Genomic DNA, 25205 nt, shown 5'->3' with positions numbered 1-25205 from the left:
AAGGAGAATGTGAATAGATTTTCTTGTTTTTTTTTTCGGAAGTCACCGCCTCCGGTAGGTTGATCGGTGGGAAATTCTCCATACAGTTTTCCCTTTCCCAATTCCACATAAAACTACTTAACACAATTAATATGTTCAAACTTATCTGGAACACTAACAGCGAAACAAATAGCTGTTTACAATGTATACAATGCAGAGCTGGACTTGTATTTTTCTTATTATTTGCAGTATGCAGAGCGTGTGTCATTGCTTTGACTGGAGCCGACACCACTACGGTCACTTCAGCGCAGAATACCTTTCCCTGCTGGACCAGATGGTGAGTTATTAGCACACTGTAAGAGGAGACTGAATGCATGTATTAAGGACAGCAAAACAACCAACCAAGTAAAATAGTCATATGTTTCATGTTTAGCATCTGTGTTAGAAAACTGTTAGCCTATATTTGAATATACATACTAAAAGGGCGCTAAGGCTATAATGACAGAGATATCAAGAGACGCTATCTACATTAGGCCTACTGTACTTGCAGTATAAGCTATACTTTATGTCTGTCTTGATTGCTCTTGAAGTACACGTGACTTAACACCCTATATTGATTGTTTTCCAGGGAGGAGATATAACAAAGCAGAATGCCCCAGTCTTTTTCCCAACATCACTTTACAGACACATAGATGATGCCGAGGTAAAGGCTAGAATTTTTACTAATCATGTTCTGATATGCTTTGGTTTTGCGGTCTTGACCCAATGTTATATTGATGCCATAACGGAAGCCTATACTGTTTATAATCTTCTTTTTATATCTTCCTGTGTAGGTTGAGGACAAAGTCAGATTCCGGAACGAGGCCATCTATAAAATCACAAAACTGTTTGATGGGAATATGAAGTCCGTCACCTGGAACAAGAAAAACCTGGACGATTTCCTCAAATTTCTAGAAAACCAATTTGAGAACCTTAATTCCTGCGTAAGTAACGGGTCTATTTAAAGTATAATCCCTGTTCAGGTCAGGGTTCTCCAATCCCGTTTATGTCGAGGTACCCTCCTGTAAGTTTTCGCTCCAACCCCAGTTGTAACTAACCTGGTTAAGTTGATCAACTACCTAATTAATCAGGTGTGGTAGATTAGGGTTGGAGTGAAAACCTAAAGGAATGCAGTTCTCCAGGAACAGGGTTGGAGAGCCCTGGTTTAGCTGTAGCCTACTAACTCTACAAGTGGAGAAATTGACATGTAAAGTACACATATGTTCAACTTTTTCCACATTTTGTTACCTTACAGACTTTTTCTAAAATTGATCAAATTGATTTTTCCCCTCTTCAGCTTATACACAATACCCCATAATGACAAAGCAAAAACCGTGTTTTAGATATTTTGTCAAACATAATAACAATACAAAACTGAAATATCACATTTACGTAGGTATTCAGACCCTTTACTCAGAACTTTGTTGAAGCACCTTTGGAAGTGATTACAGGCTTGAGTCTTCTTGGCTATCATGCTACAAGCTTGGCACATCTGTATTTGAGGAGTTTCTGCCATTCTTCTCTGCAGATCCTCTCAAGTTCTATTCGGTTGGATAGGGAGCGTCGCTGCACAGCTATTTTCAGGTCACTCTAGAGATGTTCGATCATTTTAGCGTAAGTCCGGGCTCTTGCTGGGACACTCAAGGACATTCAGAGACTTGTCCCAAAGCAACTTCTGCGTTGTCTTGGCTGTATGCTTAGGGTCGTTGTCCTGATGGAAGGTGAACCCTCGCCCCAGTCTGAGGTCCTGTATGCTCTGGAGCAGGTTTTCATCAAGGATATCTCTGTTCTTTGCTCTGTTCATCTTTCCCTTGATCCTGACTAGTCGCCCAGTCCCTGCCAATGAAAAACATCCACAGCATGATGCTGCCACCACCATGCTTAACCGTAGGGATGGTGCAAGGTTTCCTCCAGACGTAATGCTTGGCATTCAGGCCAAATATATTTCATAAGACCAGAGACACTTGTTTCTCATGGTCTGAGAGTCCTTTTGTCAGGGAGGTGCCTTTTGGCAAACTCCAATCCGGCTGCAATGTGCCTTTTACTGAGGAGTGTCATCCGTCTGGTCATTCTACCAGAGATGGTTGTCTTTCTGGAAGGCTCTCCTATCCCCACAGTAGAAATCTGAAGCTCTGTCAGAGTGACCATCGGGTTCTTCGTCACCTCCCTGACCAAGGCCTTTCTCCCCCGATTGCTCAGTTGTGCCAGGCGGCCAGCTCTGGGAAGAGTCTTGGTGGTTACAAAGTTCTTCAATTTAAGAATGATGGAGCCCACTGTTTTCTTGGGGACCTTCAATGCTGCAGAAATGTTTTGGTACCCTACCCCAGATCTGTGCCTCGACACAATCTTGTCTCAGAGCTCTACGGACAATTTCTTCAACTTCATGTCCTGGTTTTTGCTCTGACATGAACTTTCAACTATAGGACCTTAAATAGCAGGGTGTGACTTTCTAAATCATGTCCAATCAGGTGATTTTACCTCAGGTGGACTCCAATCAAATTGTAGAAACACCTCAAGGCTGATCAGTGGAAACAGGATGCACCTGAGCTGAATTTTGAGTCTCATAGCAAAGGGTCTGAATTCTTATGTAAATAAGGTATTTCTGTTTTTCCATTGTCATTATTGGGTATTGTGTGTAGATTGATGAATCATTTTTTTCTTTAATCCATTTTAGAATAAGGCTGTAACGTAACAACATTTGGAAAAAGGGAAGGGGTATGAATACTTTCCAAACGCACTGGATATGGGTTATTACAGATTTTGAGCCCGTTTGCGACATCACATAAATAATATTGCAGCAATGAGAAATGTAAATGATTGTGGATTATAATTAATGGAAAGTTTTCATGGGCTTCGATGCATTTTTCATTATGGCAAATCAAGTTTGATATTTTAAAGTGGAAATTACAATCTTTAGAATCCTTTTCAAACATTGAATACACATTAAATTTAAATTTCCTGCCGTGCAGAAAAATTCTCAGAAAAAAAGGGATCAAATGAAGATCCTACATCTGTATGATGCTAAAGTATTGTTTCATTTTGTCCGACATGTATCACCTGCCATGAAACCTGAGAGGAGACTGAAACGGTACTTCAAGAAGTTGAATAGGAAGGTTCTGAGAAAAATGGTGAGTTTGATTTCGTATGGAAATGTGTTTAATACATGTAATCATGAATATAAACTAGGGTAAACAGGGGCAGTGTTCTTTAAAAAAAATAGTGAGTACTGGGGACATATGTATTAAGCATCTCAGAAGTGCTGATCTTGTATCAGGTCTCCTCTGTACTTATTTATAGTGATCTTGAAGACAAAACTGATCCTAAATCAGCTCTCCTACTCCGAGAAGCTTAATGCATATGGCACCAGTTCATTCTATGTTGTTCAAGACAATATGGTCACTATTTTGCCAAGAAAGTTCACCCCACTAATATTTGAAATGTTCTGTTTTTCAGAACTACAGTGCTCATCAGGAAAGAGATGAAACGTCATCTGCAAATATTGGATATCCTTATGGCACAATTGTACTGACAATCCAGACTCATTTCAGAAGCTACACCCTTACCAGTTTATAAAGCATGAATACAATCATGTGGGACCCTGTCAGTCTATTTATTATATTTAAATAATAAATTATCGTTTTTTATTTAAATAATTTATTATTTATATTTTGTATTTCCGGCGACAAAAGCCTGCCATGGAAACAGGCGGAGGCAGATGGAGAGATCAGGAGTTACGGCAGAGACGGGAGCACGAGAGCCAACCCCCCCCCCCCAAAAAAAAAATTGGGGAGGGACACAGGTTGGCGAGCGGAGTTGGTCACGGTTCCAGTGCCATGTTTTACGCACTATTTCTTTGTTTTTGGCCGAGTGTGGCTCCCAATCAGCGGCAGCTGTCTATCGTTGTCTCTGATTGGGAATCATACTTATGCAGCCTTTTTTCCCACCTGTGTTTTTGGGGTATTTAGTTTCTGTTCAGTGTCTGCACCTGACAGAACTGTTTCGGTTTTTCACTTTGTTCGAGTGTTTTTTGAGAAATAAAATATGAACACTTACCATGCTGCGCTTTGGTCCGATCCTCATTCTGACGAAAGTCGTGACAGAACTACCCACCACAAAATGACCAAGCAGCATGGCCAGGCGGAGAAGGGATCCTGGGCACGGGAGAGAAGGGAGTTTAGGTCATCGTGGACATGGGAGGAGATCATGGCAGGCGACAAAAGCCTGCCCTGGAAACAGGCGGAGGCAGATGGAGAGATCAGGAGTTACGGCAGAGACGAGAGCACGAGAGGCAACCCCCCCCCCAAAAAAAAAAAATTGGGGAGGGACACAGGTTGGCGAGCGGAGTTGGTCACGGTTCCAGTGCCATGTTTTACGCACCGTGCCTTCAGTGCACAGTCACAGCTCGGTGCGTGCAGTACATGCTCTCCGTACCTGCCCCGTAAAGAGGGGTATCCAGCCAGGAAAGGTGGTGCCGGCTCAGCGCTCCTGGTCTCCAGTGCGCCTCCTCGGGTCAGGATAACCTGCGCCTGCTCTGCGCAAGGTGTTTCCAGTGCACCTGCACAGCCCAGTGCATCCTGTACCAGCGCCTCGAACATGCCGGGCTAAAGTGGGGATTCAGCCAGGAGGGGTTGTGCTTGCTCTAAGCTCCAGACCTCAGTGTGCTTTCACAGCCCAATGCGTCCTGTGCTGGTCCCCTGCACTTGCTGGATTGAAGTGGGTATCCAGCCAGGATGGGTTGTGCTTGCTCCACAAACCAGGCCTCCAGTGTGTCTCTCCAGCCCGGTGAGTCCTGTGCCTGCTCCACGGACCAGGCCTCCGGTGTGTCTCTCCAGCCCGGTGAGTCCTAGTGAGTCCTACTAATGGTCAATAGTGAATTGTAAATTGGAGTTGGGTTTCAGTTCAACATCTGTTCGGATTCTGTGGAATGCCACTCCTGAACTCAGTGCCATATTGTCATAGGTCTGTACATTGAGTCGGGGGCAGGATGTGGCCATTGGCCACGTTGTACTGCAAGGACTTCTGATTGGTCAACCCCAGGCTGGGGAGGGGGGTTATAAAAGGCATCCTGTTCCTATGTTCAGTGGGGAAAAGCTGAGGACAGGGGAGACTGAACATCTGAACATCTACCTCCCAGCATAACATATTGATTTGTCGTCTCACAATAAACCAATTTTCTCCCCTGATTTGCTTTGGAGTTTCCGTTATTGAAGAAAAACATAAATTGCTAACAGATGCTGCCATAGAGTTACATTAGAAGTGCCCATCCAAGAAGGCTCAAGGTCATTGGCCACAGCTAAATGACGTTAAATCAAGATATATCTGCAAAAGCTTTGACTGGACTGATTTAGTCAACATCCAGCGTTCAAAATCTTAGCTCGCAAGCTAGACAAGCAGTCATCATCATGACTCACATTGACAATCTACTGTTAAATCCTTTTCAAGCCTTGTCATATGAAGAGATGCTGTAGATAAAACGTATAAGTGCTCATCTGCCATTAGACATGAACATTACACAACAAGTTGGAAATTGCAAATTCAACAATGAGGTTTGTAAGGAATCAGTGGCTAATTTCAAATAACTAGCCTGCTATTCAGTAAACTTGTGTGTGTGGTCCAAGTATGGGTTTAAGGGTCTCTTTCCAAGATTAAAATTATAAACTTTCAACACCACGGGCCAGAAAAGGTTGAATACATTGGCCTTGCTGTCAATCCAGCATGACTTTTGCAGTGTTCAAAACAATTGGAAACTAGGAACTGGGAAATCTCAGACTTCAGTGAGTTCAAACAACTAGGAATTCTGTAGAGAAAAAGAGCTCCGACAGAGAAAATACGTTTTGAACAGTCATCCAGCTCGGAATTCCAAGTCGGGATCTCTAGAATTCCTACCTGAAGATTACTGACGTCATGATTCGACCAGTTTTTTCTTGAGTTCCCAGTGGTCTTGGAAGCACCATAAATCCAGAGAATGCCAGACTTTGATGACAAGATGTGCCCAAAAGATGGACCGCAGCGCCTCCTTCCTGTTCAAGTGAACGTAGCACGACAAGGTGAGTCCAGAAAAGTTTTGCATGCTGCTGCATAAATTATGTAATATGCCAGGGTGATATGTATACTAGTAGCCCATATGCCTCACCCTAATAAGTTTGTCCATTTCCTGTTCTGATCTGACGTGGTGGTGCATATGTAGCCTATAGCCTGTTGTAGAGAAATGTAATCATTGAATATTGTAAGAGCTTTCAATGTCTCCTCACATTCCCTTCTTTTTTATACTACGGTTCTGACTTGGTGCACAGGGAGAATACTGTAAGCATGGCCCATGTTCTGAATTCTGTCACTGTACATTTCAAAAGTGAATGTTGAAAGTTGATGTCTTCATCAAAATTATGGATTGCCTCTTATCCGCTCATAGTCCCCTTATGCCGTAGTTTGCACATCTCAATTATCAGTAGAAATCACATTTGTTTAGGCAAGTCAGCCATATTAGCTATGTTATTTTAAGGCAGTAAATGAGGCTGAATGATCTGTTTCCCTGCTAGACAAGGCTCCGCTGATAGCCAGGTGTAGCAGCGTCATGGATTCACTCCATGGTGCTGAAAAGAGAGCTCTGCTGTTGGGACAGCTTTATGTAGGACCTAGCAGTTTGTCGGCACCATTTGTCATCGTTATTGTGCAAATATTGTACTCTTTAGTGTTATGTTGTATTCCTTTTGCTGACATGCATAAACATTTTTGGGGGAGTTTGCCCCACCAAGATTTAGATGCTAAAAGCCGACTGTCATGATAACCAGTTTGACATGGTGGAGTGGTCCATGTTGCATATATATGATTGGATGAACATGGAAGGACGCTCCTCTAAAAATCATAAATAACTTCTTATGCGCAGGTGGGATGCTAGCGTCCCACTGGGCAACATCCGGTGAAATTGCAGAGCGCCAAATTCAAAATAGTGAAATACTCAAAATGAACATTCATAAAATGTTACCATCTGAGGACAGCATACCATCTGAGAACAGCCCTCCGCTTACAAAAGCATACAAACATTTTAAAACCAAGTAAAGGAATTACAAAAGTCAGAAATGTCGATAAAATGAATCACTTACCTTTGATGATCTTCATATGTTTGTAGTCACAGGAGTTCATGTTACACATTAAATGTTTGTTTTGTTCGATAAAGTCCCTCTATGTCCCAAAAACTCAGTTTTCTTGGCTCGTTTTGTTCAGTAATCCACTGGCTCAAAGGCAGTCACGACATGCAGACGAAAACATCCTAATAGTACCTGTAAAGTTCGTTGAAACATGTCAAACGATGTTTGTAATTAATCCTCAGGTTGTCTATTGTCTAAATAATTGATATAATTTCAACGGGACAATAGCGTCTTCAATAGAAAGGAAAAACAACGAACGGTGCGCAATCAGTCACGCGCTCAAAACAGCTCTGGTTAATTTAGAGTCCACTGAAAGAATGGTCTAATTCTTCCTCGTATTTCAGAATATGAGCCTGAAACAATGTCTAAAGACTGTTGACATATAGTGGAAGCCGTAGGAACTGCAATTGGGGTCCTATCCAAATACATACTGTATAGGCAGGCATTCAATAGAAAAGTACCCACATCAAAAATATCCCACTTCCTGGATGGATTTTGCTCAGGTTGTCGCCTGCCATGTCACTTCTGTTATACTCACAGACATTATTTTAACAGTTCTGGAAACTTTAGAATGTTTTCTATCCAATACTACCATGCATATGCATATCCCTGCTTCTGGGCCTGAGTAACAGGCAGATTACATTGGGCACCTCATTAATCCAAAATTCAAAATACTGCCCACAACCCAAGAGAGGATAAGCACAACATCAAACGTATTCAGGATTTGGTGAGTGGGCTGACATAAACCATTGATTATTGTTTCCGAGCATGAAATGTAGGCTCATTTCTCAATCTGGACACAATTGACAACTTGCATAACTATATATATTTTTTTTTAAATACCTACAGGGGTCATTTTCGGGTGCAGTGCTTGCAAGAGAATGTGTACATCAACATTCAATAGTAATTTGTTATTTGAAGACACCCATTATCAACAGGTAGGTTAGTCTGTAACTTTTAAAGTAGCCAAAGAATCTCCTCTAACGGAATGATTGTGTAGCACATTGATTTACATTAATTTATTTTTCACAACAGAGAGAGATGATTTTTCATTTTAGGTCAAGTGAGAAAGATGCTGAATTTGCTAAACCTTGTCAGCCTCTGCATTCAAGTTGAAATGTCTTCCCTGATATGGCAATACCACCTACTACATTGAATTGTTTCGCACAGTTGAATGCAGATGATAACTCTACCATTGGAAAGTCTGTTGGGTAGCCACATCTAACGCAGCCAAAGCGTGCAGTTTAACCTCGGTTTCCCCGGGAGCAATCAGTAAGCGGAGTTAGCCATCCCGTCCTTGTCGCCAAATTGCTAGAGAAATTCTATAAGAAGAGTGCAGATTCTTTCAAACAATTTTATAAGATTTGCAAAAATGAAGCAGTCAATAACAACCACTTAATCAATGCATCATTAGGAAAGCCCAACAAGCAGAGATGTCTCTGCTTTAATAGAAAAAGTACATCCTATTTTGTCGAAGTGGCAGTTTAGCAGATTGGTGGAAAGAGAGACGCAACGTGGTGTGTAAAAGCTGAATTAGCTTGTCTTTTCACATTTAGATAGCTGACGTTGCCACCAATGTCTGTTCCTTTCTGTATGTTTCCACACATCTAAGTTCCTGTAGATTGTGGAAACAGTATGTCACATACTGAGGTCGCACCCAAACAACTCTTATTTGTACACACAGACTTACAGACTGAGTAAGATGTGGCTACCCAACAGTTATTGACTTGAATATTCGCATCATTCTTAACTTGGCTAAACAGTATAGTCGTTGTGCGTCCGGAGGCTTCGTAAATTCGCCCTGGCTATCTGCTCCGATTTCAGATCCCTGGCGGAGTGATGCCAGGAAAATATCATCTCCCTCATGGTCAACAAAACAAAGGAGCTGATCGTGGACTTCAGGAGACAGCAGAGGGAGCACGCCCCCATCCACATTGACAGGCCCTCAGTGAAGGTAACCAGCTTCAAGTTCCTCGGAGTACACATCACTGATGTTCCATCCATACCCACAGTGTGGCGAATAAGATTAGCCTGTATCAGCAAAATACTAACATATAACAATGGAAAATTATCTAACCAAAAACAGCATAGTAAGTCTAATTAAACAGTATAGTATGTCATGAATTTTACATTTCCACCACATAATGACGCAGTATAACAGTGGCGAGCAGAACGGCATCTCAGAAATAACCATTTGTGGCTCCTTGTCATGGATGGTCTATTGCAACAGACGACCAAAATGGGTTCTACTCCTACCAGCTATAAACAAGAAGCGGCTCCACTGGGAAAGCAATCACCAAAACTGGACAATTGAGAAGTGGAAAAAGGTTGCTTGGTCCGATGAATCCCGGTTCCTTTTGCATCATGCTGATGGCAGTCAGGATTGGTGTACCTAATTAACTGACCGCTGAGTGTATTTTACATGTTGATTACTGTGAGGGTGGGGGCATCTCTAAATATAATGTCCAAAAATATAAAACAATATTATTATACTTTTTTTTTATTGCTTAATATTGTTATTATTATTATTTGTTTTAAATAAATATTTGACCACTTTCCATAATGTCTGTGTTGTCATTAATTCTTATTAAACAAAGGTCCAAAGTTATGTTTTGATTTAGAGCTTTACACTTTAGTGGGATTCACACTAAAATGTTAAATAGTGCTTCCCTCTGGTTGATATTTGGGGTACATGAAATACTGGGAAAAGAAATTAAATGTATTCCGTAGCTTAACTAAACAGCTTTAGTGAACTAATCATCTGGCAACCACAGCAAGGTGTCAGCAGAAGGAAGGCCAGAGAACACATACTTGGACTAGCTAAGGAGCAACACCAGACTGGAGGAGGAAGATGTATCTGCAGTGTAGGACAGGCACCTCCGGAGGACCCACCTTTCATCCGGTCGACCCAAATCCATAAGGTGAAGACTGTGTGTGTGTGTGTGTGTGTGTATGTGTATATATATATATATACAATGTTGTTGGAGAAGAAAGGATGATGTTTTTTTTTAATCACACTGATGAATCATAAGTGGTTTGAATGATTTATATTACACAGATGTAGGACATTGAAATAAATGAGGCACACACCCATCTTTTAAACCCCCTGTGACAACGATTATGAAGCACTTGACTAACAAACCAATGGTTTAGCAGTGGAGAGATGTAAAATTCCCTATTTCTACATACAGTAGATTCCATCTATAGATTTGTAAGTCAGACAAGGCACAGCGGTGGGTTGAATTCCATTAGGGGGGAAAGGGCAGGTGGAAATGGCAGTCCTGTCCAGAAACAACCCCTACCCACTACAAACATATAGATCTGAAAGGCTTGGATAGGTAATTAACGTTAATTAATTAATTAATTGGATCGGTACAAGCAATGTTCCCTCAAATCTGAGCACAGCTTCCCTTGGGCTGCCGAGCAGAATAAATATAAGCCTGCTCAGAGAAGTACTAGATTGAACATCACTCAACCTTCTAGAATTTTCCCTTTTAGTGACCTCTATTAACGTTTCACTCTACTGTGGGAATGCTCGAATCAACGGACTATGCAGAATCTAGACTGTCCGTTGCCTTTAATCTTACTTCACTGAGTGCCTTTATAAACTGTCAAGTTGAGAAGCCACTTTCAATGTAACATACCGAAACAAAACGAACTATGCAAGACTTAGTATGCAAAACTAACTGTGCAATACATTTTCTTGTAGGCAGAGCGCATTGGAGTATGAATCTATTGTATTGACAGGCACGACGCAGGACCATACACTACGCAGACCAGTGCACCATAACCAATCAGAGCTGCATTAGACATATTTGCAAAAAGCCATTGCCATACATGGCTCTGAGCCATTCACTTTGAACTAGGGAAAATGCGCTTGCTTTGATATCGACGTGAGAGCTGCATGTAGCCACCTGTGTACATTTGTTCATATTCTTTGCTAGTTATTGAGCGATTATCCCATTTTAGCCAATGTCTGGTCAACAATGGGGGAGTAGTTGCTTCCTACAAGAGCACACAATGTGTGCATTTCTATCCATCTTTGAAAAGCCAGTCAGGTTCAGAGATTTTTGTATTCCTTAAAGGGGCAGTGTTGCATTTTGTTGCATTTTGAATGCGTCTTGAATAAGCTAAGTAGCCAATAGGTGGAGGGTAGCATAATGTGCATATTTCTCTCTAATAATGGTATGGGAATAATAATGCATTTTATTTTTTATGTAACAACACAACATTTTCAGTCACCTCCTTGTCTGATGGACAAGTGGATTAACCTTAACCTAAAGCCTTGCATGCTTTTTTCAAAATGTAGGCCTACTTTGAACACCACCCATTGGCTGCTATTAACAGAACATGCAATAAGCATGTAATAATGTTGAGTGAGCTAGCCTTGCACGCAAACAATGTTGTACCTGCTGGGAAAGATAGATGACGAAATGCAGTAATATGTAAAAACGTTGGTTTTCGAAAGTGAAAGCGATTATGGTGTGTAATCACCGATGTCATCATCTGCCGAGACAGAGGCTGGCCCACGGTCATGGCTATAAGGGTTCCTAATTGTCAAATTAATGTACAACGTTTTGGGGGGCATTTTACCTATCCCTAACTCTTTTCCTAAATTGAACCTAATAATCCTAACCTGCTACGTTAATTATCCTAACCCTGCTGCGTAATTTCGGTTAAACCTGCTAAGAAAAATCAAAATGGACGTTAACTTGGCCAAAGCTGGAGCCCTTCAAGTATGACCCTGTCCCACGTGCAGTCATACAAAATAACAAAGGACTTTAATCTGTATAGTAGCTCGCTGACAGTGAGCACTGAGCAGTCATTGTTCATGTTATTTTATTTGGCCTATAGAAACTGTAAGGAAAACACCTTCATGGCATTGTATCTAGCTCTTAACAATACATTTACCTTTTTATACTCCAATGTCACTATGTTTTACAATAAATAATGAAATGCCATGGATGCTATATGTAGTATATTAAGATAACTGCATTGGAGCAGCTGTGTGGAGTCCAACTATTATAATCATGTTCTTCTTTCTGAAACAGAGTAGCTATGCAAATAGTTACACGTTCCATCCCTTGAGAGAAGGGATGTTAAAAAAAGTATGCTTTTAAACGCTTATACTGTAGGCTATCAACCCTACTCAATAAATATAAAATTGAAGTACAAAATGTATAGGCTACTGTGTTGAAAATACATTGCGTGAAGCGCAATGTGTATATACACACAGAAGACAAGAACGCAAAATGTCGTCAACAGCTTTGCAAGGTGGAGGAATGGAATTTTCAATGCTCTTTCACTTTCCCCAGTTGAACTTTCCTTGTTTAACAAATTACCTCATCCATGGCATTTCAATGAGGGAGGCTATGAAGGTAGGGTAGGTAGCCGACCGTTTAGAAGTCGTGTTCAGGGATTTATCAACTCACCGGACACATGGCCACTCTTAATGTCTCCTTTGTGGTACATCTTCTGTGTGTAATTGTTCTTTACCCGGTTGTTTATGCTAAATGCAGTGACCAAAAAGAGCAAATGCATTATCTTCATCAAACTCACCAGACCCTCAATGATCTTTCCATGATAGGTCAATTTATGTAACCTGTTACAAATTGACCTTATAGGCAGACATATTTAGAAATAGGGCTCTGAATATAGGCTTTAGCATACTGTGATATCACAATTTATTTATTCTAGATGAAAATGGATTATTGGAGATTAATTCATTCATATATTTTGTTATTTTATTGAGATATGTGTATTATGTGTGTGGTATAGGAGAGGAGACCAAGAGGCTATATCCCAGAGGTGGAAATGATAATGGTCCAAAGTCCAACGCTTTCAAAATCAAATCAAATCAAATCAAATTTTATTTGTCACATACACATGGTTAGCAGATGTTAATGCGAGTGTAGCGAAATGCTTGTGCTTCTAGTTCCGACAATGCAGTAATAACCAACAAGTAATCTAACTAACAATTCCAAAACTACTGTCTTGTACACAGTGTAAGGGGATAAAGAATATGTACATAAGGATATATGAATGAGTGATGGTACAGAGCAGCATAGGCAAGATACAGTAGATGGTATCGAGTACAGTATGTACAAATGAGATGAGTATGTAAACAAAGTGGCATAGTTTAAAGTGGCTAGTGATACATGTATTACATAAGGATACAGTCGATGATATAGAGTACAGTATATACGTATGCATATGAGATGAATAATGTAGGGTAAGTAACATTATATAAGGTAGCATTGTTTAAAGTGGCTAGTGATATATTTACATCATTTCCCATCAATTCCCATTATTAAAGTGGCTGGAGTTGAGTCAGTGTCAGTGTGTTGGCAGCAGCCACTCAATGTTAGTGGTGGCTGTTTAACAGTCTGATGGCCTTGAGATAGAAGCTGTTTTTCAGTCTCTCGGTCCCAGCTTTGATGCACCTGTACTGACCTCGCCTTCTGGATGATAGCGGGGTGAACAGGCAGTGGCTCGGGTGGTTGATGTCCTTGATGATCTTTATGGCCTTCCTGTGACATCGGGTGGTGTAGGTGTCCTGGAGGGCAGGTAGTTTGCCCCCGGTGATGCGTTGTGCAGACCTCACCACCCTCTGGAGAGCCTTACGGTTGAGGGCGGAGCAGTTGCCGTACCAGGCGGTGATACAGCCCGCCAGGATGCTCTCGATTGTGCATCTGTAGAAGTTTGTGAGTGCTTTTGGTGACAAGCCAAATTTCTTCAGCCTCCTGAGGTTGAAGAGGCGCTGCTGCGCCTTCTTCACAATGCTGTCTGTGTGGGTGGACCAATTCAGTTTGTCTGTGATGTGTATGCCGAGGAACTTAAAACTTGCTACCCTCTCCACTACTGTTCCATCGATGTGGATAGGGGGGTGTTCCCTCTGCTGTTTCCTGAAGTCCACAATCATCTCCTTAGTTTTGTTGACGTTGAGTGTGAGGTTATTTTCCTGACACCACACTCCGAGGGCCCTCACCTCCTCCCTGTAGGCCGTCTCGTCGTTGTTGGTAATCAAGCCTACCACTGTTGTGTCGTCCGCAAACTTGATGATTGAGTTGGAGGCGTGCGTGGCCACGCAGTCGTGGGTGAACAGGGAGTACAGGAGAGGGCTCAGAACGCACCCTTGTGGGGCCCCAGTGTTGAGGATCAGCGGGGAGGAGATGTTGTTGCCCACCCTCACCACCTGGGGGCGGCCCGTCAGGAAGTCCAGTACCCAGTTGCACAGGGCGGGGTCGAGACCCAGGGTCTCGAGCTTGATGACGAGCTTGGAGGGTACTATGGTGTTGAATGCCGAGCTGTAGTCAATGAACAGCATTCTCACATAGGTATTCCTCTTGTCCAGATGGGTTAGGGCAGTGTGCAGTGTGGTTGAGATTGCATCGTCTGTGGACCTATTTGGGCGGTAAGCAAATTGGAGTGGGTCTAGGGTGTCAGGTAGGGTGGAGGTGATATGGTCCTTGACTAGTCTCTCAAAGCACTTCATGATGACGGAAGTGAGTGCTACGGGGCGGTAGTCGTTTAGCTCAGTTACCTTAGCTTTCTTGGGAACAGGAACAATGGTGGCCCTCTTGAAGCATGTGGGAACAGCAGACTGGTATAGGGATTGATTGAATATGTCCGTAAACACACCGGCCAGCTGGTCTGCGCATGCTCTGAGGGCGCGGCTGGGGATGCCGTCTGGGCCTGCAGCCTTGCGAGGGTTAACACGTTTAAATGTCTTACTCACCTCGGCTGCAGTGAAGGAGAGACCGCATGTTTTCGTTGCCGGCCGTGTCAGTGGCACTGTATTGTCCTCAAAGCGGGCAAAAAAGTTGTTTAGTCTGCCTGGGAGCAGGACATCCTGGTCCGTGACTGGGCTGGATTTCTTCCTGTAGTCCGTGATTGACTGTAGACCCTGCCACATGCCTCTTGTGTCTGAGCCGTTGAATTGAGATTCTACTTTGTCTCTGTACTGACGCTTAGCTTGTTTGATAGCCTTGCGGAGGGAATAGCTGCACTGTTTGTATTCGGTCATGTTACCAGACACCTTCCCCTGATTAAAAGCAGTGGTTCGCGCTTTCAGTTTCACACGAATGCTGCCATCAATCCACGGTTTCTGGTTAGGGAATGTTTTAATCGTTGCTATGGGAACGACATCTTCAACGCACGTTCTAATGAACTCACACACCGAATCAGCGTATTCGTCAATGTTGTTGTCTGACGCAATACGAAACATGTCCCAGTCCACGTGGTGGAAGCAGTCTTGGAGTGTGGAGTCAGCTTGGTCGGACCAGCGTTGGACAGACCTCAGCGTGGGAGCCTCTTGTTTTAGTTTCTGTCTGTAGGCAGGGATCAACAAAATGGAGTCGTGGTCAGCTTTTCCGAAAGGGGGGCGGGGCAGGGCCTTATATGCGTCGCGGAAGTTAGAGTAACAATGATCCAAGGTCTTTCCACCCCTGGTTGCGCAATCGATATGCTGATAAAATTTAGGGAGTCTTGTTTTCAGATTAGCCTTGTTAAAATCCCCAGCTACAATGAATGCAGCCTCCGGATGAATGGTTTCCAGTTTGCAAAGAGTTAAATAAAGTTCGTTCAGAGCCATCGATGTGTCTGCTTGGGGGGGGATGTATACGGCTGTGATTATAATCGAAGAGAATTCTCTTGGTAGATAATGCGGTCTACATTTGATTGTGAGGAATTCTAAATCAGGTGAACAGAAGGATTTGAGTTCCTGTATGTTTCTTTCATCACACCATGTCACGTTAGTCATAAGGCATACGCCGCCGCCCCTCTTCTTACCAGAAAGTTGTTTGTTTCTGTCTGCGCGATGTGTGGAGAAACCCGTTGGCTGCACCGCTTCGGATAGAGTCACTCCAGTGAGCCACGTTTCCGTGAAGCAAAGAACGTTACAGTCTCTGATGTCCCTCTGGAATGCTACCCTTGCTCGGATTTCATCAACCTTGTTGTCAAGAGACTGGACATTGGCAAGAAGAATGCTAGGGAGTGGTGCACGATGTGCCCGTCTCCGGAGTCTGACCAGAAGACCGCCTCGTTTCCCTCTTTTTCGGAGTTGTTTTTTTTTTGGGTCGCTGCATGGAATCCACTCAGTTGTGCTGTTTGTAAGGCAGAACACAGGATCCGCGTCGCGAAAAACATATTCTTGGTAGTACTGATGGTGAGTTGATGCTGATCTTATATTCAGTAGTTCTTCTCGACTGTATGTAATGAAACCTAAGATGAGCTGGGGTACTAGTGTAAGAAATAACACGTAAAAAAACAAAAAACTGCATAGTTTCCTAGGAACGCGAAGCGAGGCGGCCATCTCTGTCGGCGCCGGAAGATGTGATGCTCAGGAGATCATGAGTGTCTACAATTTCTGTGTTAGTCAAGTTCAATCGCATGGTTACACGAAGTGTTATTCTGATTACAGGAGGGGGAAAAGGTTTGGACACTGAGACTTGCATTTCAACTAGCCAGCGAGCTCTTCCAACAAAACATAACTCTTGTGAAATGGAATTACATCAATCTCAGGGAGCTCCAAGACCTTCTTGCTCGACAATATATGACCTATTCGGAATGTGTACGTTCTTGGTTATGTTTCATTTGTTAACTGTAACTTGTTGCACACTTTTTTATTTCTACTATTATTATTCAAGTAATCACATGGATATTGATTTTAATGTTGTTTGTTGTTTACTATTTCAGGTCAGAGACATGCTACTGCGTCAAAACATTCCAATTGGTGATATGGTTAAGAACTACTTCAAACAGCTGGACGACTTTCTTTCACCTGAGGTAAAGCATCTTATAGGTTGCATTTTACTGAGAGGGCTGGAGTGGGCCTAGCCTATACCTATGGTGTATAATGTATTCTTTTCACTTAAGTGTTTTTCATTTCAGCGCTACAGCTTGTGCTCGTGGGAGGTCGTGAGAGCTGAAATGTGGAGCATCCCGAGGGATTTTTATAAGAAATCAAAAATGCCAAGAACACACGTGTGAGAGTAGCAGTACTTTTAGTTCATTTCTGCAAAACATGTCATTTTGATGATTAAATTAAATGTACCACTGTAAGCTTCATATGTTTGTTATTTATCCGTGTTGCAAATTATTTCCATATAGGCTATGATATTTAAATTAAGATACAAACACGCCTTACATTGGTTGAAATTGTCCTAGCAATTTTGTAAAATTCTGTGGTGTGATGCAACCTTGAAATACAACGACTTTTTCGTTTAAATGTTATACTAAATTAGATGTTATTCCTACTAACAATTGCATATCAACATCATCTTCAATGAAAAACAATAAACTCCTTTACAATACTCTGAATTCCAGCCATACTTTCCCGCCCTTTCAGACATCATCATATCACTGTAAAACATTGTTGATTCAGATAGTTATTACTTCTAGCAAGTACATATTTACTGGATATCATGCAACATAATTATAACTCGACATTCTGAATGTTAGTTCAATGGAGTATAGCAATCGCTAACCGTGCTGTTACTCTTCAGTCTCTACAGTGGAAAGATAATAGATGCAGAGGTAACATAAACTCACATATCTGGATAAAAGTCCAATAAAAACACACGAATACGGAATACTTTGACAAATGATCTACGTGATAGACATATTTTACTCACAAGTGCGTGTAGGCCCAGATTCAAAAGCACCCGAAATACAGTCTCCAATTTAAGCACTCATGTCAAGGTAAGCAATATTGTCAAGGTATATACTGCCTGTGCACTGCATAGGCTACCAGTGTCTTATTCTGAAAGCCGTGTGCAGAAAGAAGCTGGTCTACGAAATTAAATAAGACCACTAAAACCCGTTTCTAAAACGAAATATAGTAATGTTGAATGTGTAGTTGATGTAACCCATACAACGTTGATCTGTATCTTTAAAAAGGAAGTCGAGGTCCGGAAACCACATTTACCCTTTAAGCAAGTTATTCCAACGTAGTTGGATACCATAGTTTCCATGTGTAAATGAAAAGGTGATGCGTTTGCGAAGACGAGATTTAAACGCAATTGTTTCCGAAGTGAAAGGACAACGAAATGCAAATAAATGCATATTAATTTACGCTGTCGTCTGACTAAAATGAATTCACAAGTAATAAAAAAAAATCTAAAACATGTTCCTGGTTGGTAATCCAATATTTCAAAATAAAATAACAAATCAGTCAAGAATTGAACAAGTCTTCGAGAGATGCACCTGTCCTTTCCGTGCGTTGTCTCCAGGCCGAAAAATATACTGTCAGGTATGAAAGCGCCTGTCTACCGGGACTTCCACCTTTCACTTTCGGAACACCTTTCAAAATCTTTGTATAAAATATCGACACAGATTGCAGCATGACTTGACTCTGGATTTCGAGAAGAGGATCGATCAGGAAGAACACTTTATCCCTTTGTCCTTTGAGGAAAACCTATTTTTTTCCCGTAATTATACAAAGTATAGGCTGTCTTTCGGAAGTCTGCCTAATTTTGCCCCTCGGTTGATAGCGAAGAGACAGAGAACTACAGTAGACCTACGATACAATGGGTTCAATAAACTTTTGGATGTGCTTGATCCTGACGATTTGCACATGGCATAAAACCTTCGGATGCACTTGGATGAGGACACTTCCTCCGTCTCGGAGCATGTTCCAAGTGTTCAGCAACAACACCATAACGGTGCTTCGGGAAATGGTAGGATACTGTAATGTTTATTAACTTGTTCCTGGTCATTGAACAGTTGTCATCTATTCAACATTTAATGTGCTGCTGTGTTTCATTTGATCCAGTTACTTGTTTATGTATACAATAGTAATATTGCAATCGTTTGTTTTTATTTTTTGGCATCTCAGGGTCATGTGGTCTCTCGAGAACCTCAGATCACTTTCCCTTACGAGGAATACAGACATGTCGATCATTTCAAGGTAAGACATATGCATAGCCTACACTATTTAAAAAGGGTTTTGGTTCAACGTTTTTTCTCATAGTGTAGGCCATATAATTAGATATTAACGAATATACAACATTTGCTATACTTTTCTGATATTCATAAGGCATGTACTAATACAAATCACTCTTCTTCTAGGATGACGACAAGATTGTCTTCATTTCGCAAACTCTGAACGCTATTGAGAAATTGTACAGAAGTGATAACTATGATTCTTTCTGGGACCAGAAAGTAGTTGACGAGTTTATGATTGACCTGCATCGCCAGACCTCGGAGCTGGACCAATGTGTAAGTCTATGTGATTTGTGATTTTCTATTAACAATAAAGGCAAACATTATCCTATATTTTTTAGATTGCCGTATAATGTGATTTAAACGAATCATAACATAACATTAATGACTTATATTTTGTTCCAACAGGTAAAGGCTATAAGAGCTACACTACCAAAATCTGACAAAGGAGTGAACAAAAATATGAGCCTTCACTTCAAATTCCTGAATAATTACTTGAAACGCGAGGTATGTCAATTTGTCTTACCAAGAGAGTGCATTCACCAAATAAGGATATATTCATATGTGATGACACAACATGTGTCTATTCTAAAATATTACATGTGTGTTTCGTTCATGCAGGAATACAGCGCAAGCGGCTGGGAAGGCATAAGGAACGTGGTGCTGAAACACATGCTAAGACTAGTCACAATAATATTGACTAACCAATGAGCCTCGTGTGTGTGTAGAGATTATTTATTTATACTTCTATTTTTTCAACTATTTATTTACACGGTTATTTTTATATATGTTTTATTTATTTATTATGTGAATTCACAACTCTGCGAAGTAAAACACATTTTATACTGAATAATGTATTATGTGCTAGGTATTTTTAGGCTATAGAAAATGTAACAACGTTTTCATGCATTGATTTTTGTATTTATGAAGACCATTGCATGCTGTATTTATTATTGCAACAATATTGGAAACGTTCGTTATTGTAACGATTAAATACATTTGAAATAAACTAATGTGACCTCTAACAGCTGAAATATATTTTTAATCTAACATATTTACATATGGTCCTAATAAAAAGGTCCTTAGATAGGCCTGATAATGTCACACAGTGTTGTTGTGTCTTAAAACTTGAAGACTGATGATATCACACAACCCGTGCATAACGGCTGGGAAACCCTTTAAATGCGTCCACAGTGGAGGCAAGATAAGAAGACATTTCAGCACCATGGCAAACAAACAGACAGGATCGGACATGATTACAGCAATCCTGAATGAATCGTGAATAATGATTAGTGAGAAAGTTAAAGACGCACAAATATCATACCCCCAAGACCTGTTAACAGCATTACAGTAACTGCCGAGGTTTGCATTTTTTTGGAGATGGGGTATGATATTTCAAATCAAATCAAACTTTATTTGTCACATGCACCGAATACAACAAGTGTTGACCTTACCGTGAAATGTCACGCCCTGGTCTTAGTATTTTGTGTTTTCTTTATTATTTTGGTCAGGCCAGGGTGTGACATGGGTTTATTTATGTGGTGTGTTTTGTCTTGGGGTTTTCGTAGGTATCGGGATTGTGGCTTAGTGGGGTTCTCTAGCAAAGTCTATGGCTGTCTGGAGTGGTTCTCAATCAGAGGCAGGTGTTTATCGTTGTCTCTGATTGGGAACCATATTTAGGCAGCCATATTCTTTGAGTGTTTCGTGGGTGATTGTTCCTGTCTCTGTGTTTTTTTTTGCACCAGATAGGCTGTATAGGTTTTCACGGTCTGTTTGTTGTTTTTGTATTGTTCGTTTTTTCATCATTATTAAACATGTATGAAAATTACCATGCTGCATTTTGGTCCGACTCTCTTTCAACCGAAGAAAACCGTAACATGAAATGCTTACTTAAAAGTCCTTAACCAACAGTGCAGTTCAAGAAGAGTTAAGAAAATATTTACCAAATAAACAAGTAACAAATAATTCAAAGCAACACAATAAAATAACAATAACTAGGAAATGTACAGGGGGTACCGGTTCTGAGTCAGTGTGCCGGGGGTACAGGTTAGTTGAAGTAATTTGTACATGTAGGTAGGGGTGAAGTGACTATGCATAGATATTAAACAGCGAGTAGCAGCAGTGTACAAAACACATGGAGGAGTGGGTGTCACTGTATTGGCAATTTTATTAATTGTTCAGCAGTCTCATGGCTTGGGGGTAAAAGCTGTTAAGGAGCCTTTTGGTCCTAGACTTGGCGCTCTGGTACCGCTTGCCGTGCGGTAGCAGTGAAAACAGTCGATGACTTGAGTGACTGGAGTCTCAGACAATTTCATAGGCTTTCCTCTGATACTGTCTATTATTATATAGTTCTCGAAAGGCAGAAAGCTTTGCCCCAGAGATGTTCTGGGCCGTACCAACTACCTTCTGTAGCGTCTTACGGTTAGATCAAGACCAGTTGCCATACCAGGCGGTGATGCAACCGGTCAGAATGCTCTCGATAGTGCAGCTGTAGAAATTATTGAGGATCTGGGGAAGCATGCCAAATCCTTTCAGTCTCCTTAGGGAGAAAAGGTTTTGTCGTGCCCTCTTCCAACTGTCTTTGTGTGTTTGAACCATGAAAGTTTTCTGGTGATCTGGACACCAAGGAATTTGAAGCTCTCGACCCGCTCCAATACAGCACCATAGATGTTAATGGGGGCCTGTTTGGCCCGTGTCAGCGATTGGGTGCAGAGATGTAGCGGAGTCAGGCGCAGGACACAGGTTTGAGCAACACAACTGAGTTTACTCACAAAAATTCTAGCAATATTTCAAATAGGAAAATACATACAAACTAACACCTACAACAACCACTAAGACACCAACAATCATGGACAGAACAGAAATGTATGCCAGAGGGTTAAATAAGGAACCTGATATGGCAATTGAAACTAGGTGTGTGTAATACAGACAAAAGAAAAAGAAAATGAAACATGGATCGGTGGTAACTAGAAAGCCGGTGACGTCGACCGCTGAACACCACCGGAAAAAGGAGAGTTGCCGGTTTCGGCAGAAGTCGTGACAGTACCGCCCCAGACTCTAGATGTGAATTGGGGACCCCAATCAGAAACTATATCCTCAGGCACCCCGTAGTGCCGGATTACTTGGGTGAACAGGGCCTCCGCAGTTTGTAGAGCCATAGGGAGACCGGGAAAAGGAAGGAGGCGGCAGGACTTAGAAAACCGATCCACAATGACCAGGATCGTGGTGTTTCCCCGCGACGGGGGAAGATCCGTCACGAAAACCACTGATAGGTGTGACCACGGTCGTTGTGGAATGGGAAGGAGTTGTAATTTCCCTCGGGGCAGATGTCTAGGTGCCTTGCACTGTGCGCATACCGAACAAGAGAAAACATAAACCCTCATGTCCTTAGCTAAAGTGGGCCACCAGTACTTCCCAGCAAGGCAGCACCCTGTCCGACCAATGCCAGGATGACCAGAGGAGGGTGACGTGTGAGCCCAACAGATCAAACGATCGCGGACATCAAACGGAACGTACAGACGCCCAGCTGGACACTCAGGGGGAATGGGCTCTGCATGTGACGCCCGCTCGATGTCCGCGTCCACCTCAACAGCCAACAGCTCCCGGTCCCCCACATCATAGTTTCGCTCCGCCGGGTTGAGCTTCTTCGAAAAGAAGGGGCGGAGCTTTGGTGGCGTACCCGAGCGCTGAGACAGCTCAGCTCCTATCCCAGCCTCGGACGTGTCCACCTCTACTATGAATGCCAAGGAGGGATCAGGATGAGCCAGTACGGGAACCGAGGTAAACAGAGCCTTCAGGTGACCAAAAGCCCTGTCCGCCCCAGCTGACCACTGCAGTTGCACTATCCCCCCTTCCACAAGGAGGTAATGTGAGCCACTACCTGACCAAAACCCCGGATAAACCTCCGGTAGTAGTTGGCAAACTCTAAGAACTGCTGCACCTCCTTTACCGTGGCTGGAGTCGGCCAATTACGCACGGCTGAAATGCGGTTATTTTCCATCTCCACCCCTGACGTGGAAAAGAGGTACCCTAGGAAGGAGACGGACTGTTGGAAGAACAGACATTTCTCCGCCTTGACGTATAGGTCATGTTCCAACAGTCGACCAAGGACCCTGCGCGAGTAGTAGAGTATATTAGAATGTCATCTATATACACCACTACACCCTGTCTGTGCAGGTCCCTGAAAATCTCATTCACAAAGGATTGGAAGACTGATGAAGCATTCATTAACCCATACGGCATGACGAGGTACTCATAGTGCCCAGAAGTGGTACTAAATGCCGTCTTCCACTCATCCCCCTCCCCCCGGATACGCACCAGGTTGTAAGGGAATACCCCCCCCTGAAATGGACAAAAATGAATGGGAAGTCATTGGCATTGGACAAACCATATATACGGTGTCCAATACTACCCAATTCGGCGTTGATTCGTGTAAAGTTGATTGCAAATGCCATATGGCAAATGCCAGTTGTAACACTTCAAAAATCCAACAGGTGGCAAGTGCGCTCCACCTTGGTTTTTCATATTGGAAATGCAACACAAGTCAACATCCAAAAGCAAAAAAAAAAGTGCTTTCTGGACCGTTTTTCGAAATTCTTTCGATTTTTGTGTCAATTACACACGTATAAGAACTGTATCAACATACTTTAGTCATATTTTATTATCATCATTTATTTTATTATTTTTTTACTTGTGCATAAGGCATATGTTTTGTCCATTTGCAATATGATTTAATAGGATGTCAAAAGTCGAAAATGTGAACTTTAAAAAAAAAAGACTCGTTAAAATCACCCTCGTTAAAAAGTGCTTTCTGGACCGTTTTTAGAAATTGTTTGGATTTTAAGTCAATTAATCATGTGTAAGAACTCTATGAATATACTTTTGTAAAATGTTATTATCATAATATTTTTTTTTAAACTTGTGCATAAGGAATATGATTTGTCCATTTGCAATATGATTTCATAGGAAGTCAAAAGTCAAAGTCAAAAGTCACTTTTGTTGGGGCCAAAATGCCAGAATTGACTGGCCTGATGAACTTGGGATGGCCGGGCAGTGATAGTTGTTCCTTTCCATCACGATTTCATCATGTCCATTTGGTGATGTTTTTTTCACTATTCATAGCCAATGTACGTGCATTTGCAATATGTTTCAATGGGAATTTACCATCACGAATTTGGCATGCTCAAAAGTCAAACTATACTTTGCTCAAACTATACTTTTGTCAACTTTTCTTAGAATTTTTTTTTTTTACTTGTGCATAAGGTTTATATGATTTCATAAGAAGTCAAAAGTCACTTTTTCTTTGGCCAAATAACATAAGAAATTTGACGTGCTCAAAAATCTTGCAGAAATGCACAATTGACTGGCCTGATGAACACAGGATGGCCGGGCAGTGATAGTTGTTCCTTTCCATCACGTCCATTTGGTGATGTTTTGTCACTATAGAATCATATTGCAAATGCACGTGCATTTGCAATATGTTTCAATGGGCATTACCATCACGAATTTGGAATGCTCAAAAATCCTGCAGAAATGCAAAATTGACTGGCCTGATGAACTCGGGATGGCCGGGCAGTGATAGTTGTTGCTTTCCATCGCTCATTGTGTTGACTTCATCATGTCCATTTGGTGATGTTTTTTCATTGTTGAATCATATTGCAAGTGCACGTGCATTTGCAATATGTTTCAATGGGCATTTACCATCACGAATTTGGCATGGTCAAAAATCCTGCAGAAATGCAACATTGACTGGCCTGATGAACACAGGATGGCCGGGCATTGATAGTGGGTCTTCTCCATCGCTCGTTGTGTTGATTTCATTATGTCCATTTGTTTATGTTTTCTCACTTTTGCAAAGTCACTGTGCATTTGCAATATGGTTCAATGGGCATGTACTATCACGAATTTGTCATGCTATAAAAATCCTGCAGGAATGTGAAATTGACTGGCCTGATGAACTCGGGATGGCTGGGCAGTGATTCTGGTTCATCTCAATCGCTCGTTAGGGTTGATTTCAGAATGTCACTTTGGTGATGGTACCTCACTGTTTAAACATATTGCAACTGGACAAGAGTCACCAGCAAGTCACCGTCCATCAGT

At 41.8% G+C, this 25205-nt stretch overlaps 1 protein-coding gene and 1 long non-coding RNA gene across 2 annotated transcripts; both read left to right on the top strand.

Annotated features, from left to right (window-relative positions):
- The first annotated feature begins 979 nt into the window (after positions 1–979).
- Positions 980–5201, top strand: LOC118937713 (uncharacterized). Its single transcript, XR_016485204.1, has 2 exons — positions 980–3146; positions 3472–5201. It is a non-coding gene; the product is annotated as an uncharacterized LOC118937713 (long non-coding RNA).
- A 13086-nt stretch (positions 5202–18287) lies between these two features.
- On the top strand, positions 18288–19868 carry LOC110538059 (interferon a3). Its single transcript, XM_021624617.3, has 5 exons — positions 18288–18841; positions 19000–19071; positions 19233–19382; positions 19515–19613; positions 19728–19868. Exons 1-5 carry the CDS (start codon positions 18692–18694, stop codon positions 19815–19817), a joined length of 561 nt encoding a protein of 186 aa, XP_021480292.3. The 5' UTR covers positions 18288–18691; the 3' UTR covers positions 19818–19868.
- Positions 19869–25205: the final 5337 nt, after the last annotated feature.

Source organism: Oncorhynchus mykiss, chromosome 12 (genome assembly GCF_057628025.1).
Source record: "Oncorhynchus mykiss isolate SJ-2025 chromosome 12, ASM5762802v1, whole genome shotgun sequence".
In the NCBI taxonomy this organism is placed as follows: domain Eukaryota; kingdom Metazoa; phylum Chordata; class Actinopteri; order Salmoniformes; family Salmonidae; genus Oncorhynchus; species Oncorhynchus mykiss.
This window is presented reverse-complemented; position numbering and strand designations above follow the sequence as displayed.

What these genes read in the sequence shown, in the direction of transcription:
- LOC110538059 (XM_021624617.3), top strand. Translation starts at nt 18,692, where the DNA reads ATGGGTTCAATAAACTTTTGGATGTGCTTGATCCTGACGATTTGCACA. An exon ending in TAACGGTGCTTCGGGAAATG is followed by an intron (nt 18,842 to 18,999) that starts GTAGGATACTGT and finishes TTGGCATCTCAG; the next exon opens with GGTCATGTGGTCTCTCGAGA. An exon ending in GACATGTCGATCATTTCAAG is followed by an intron (nt 19,072 to 19,232) that starts GTAAGACATATG and finishes CTCTTCTTCTAG; the next exon opens with GATGACGACAAGATTGTCTT.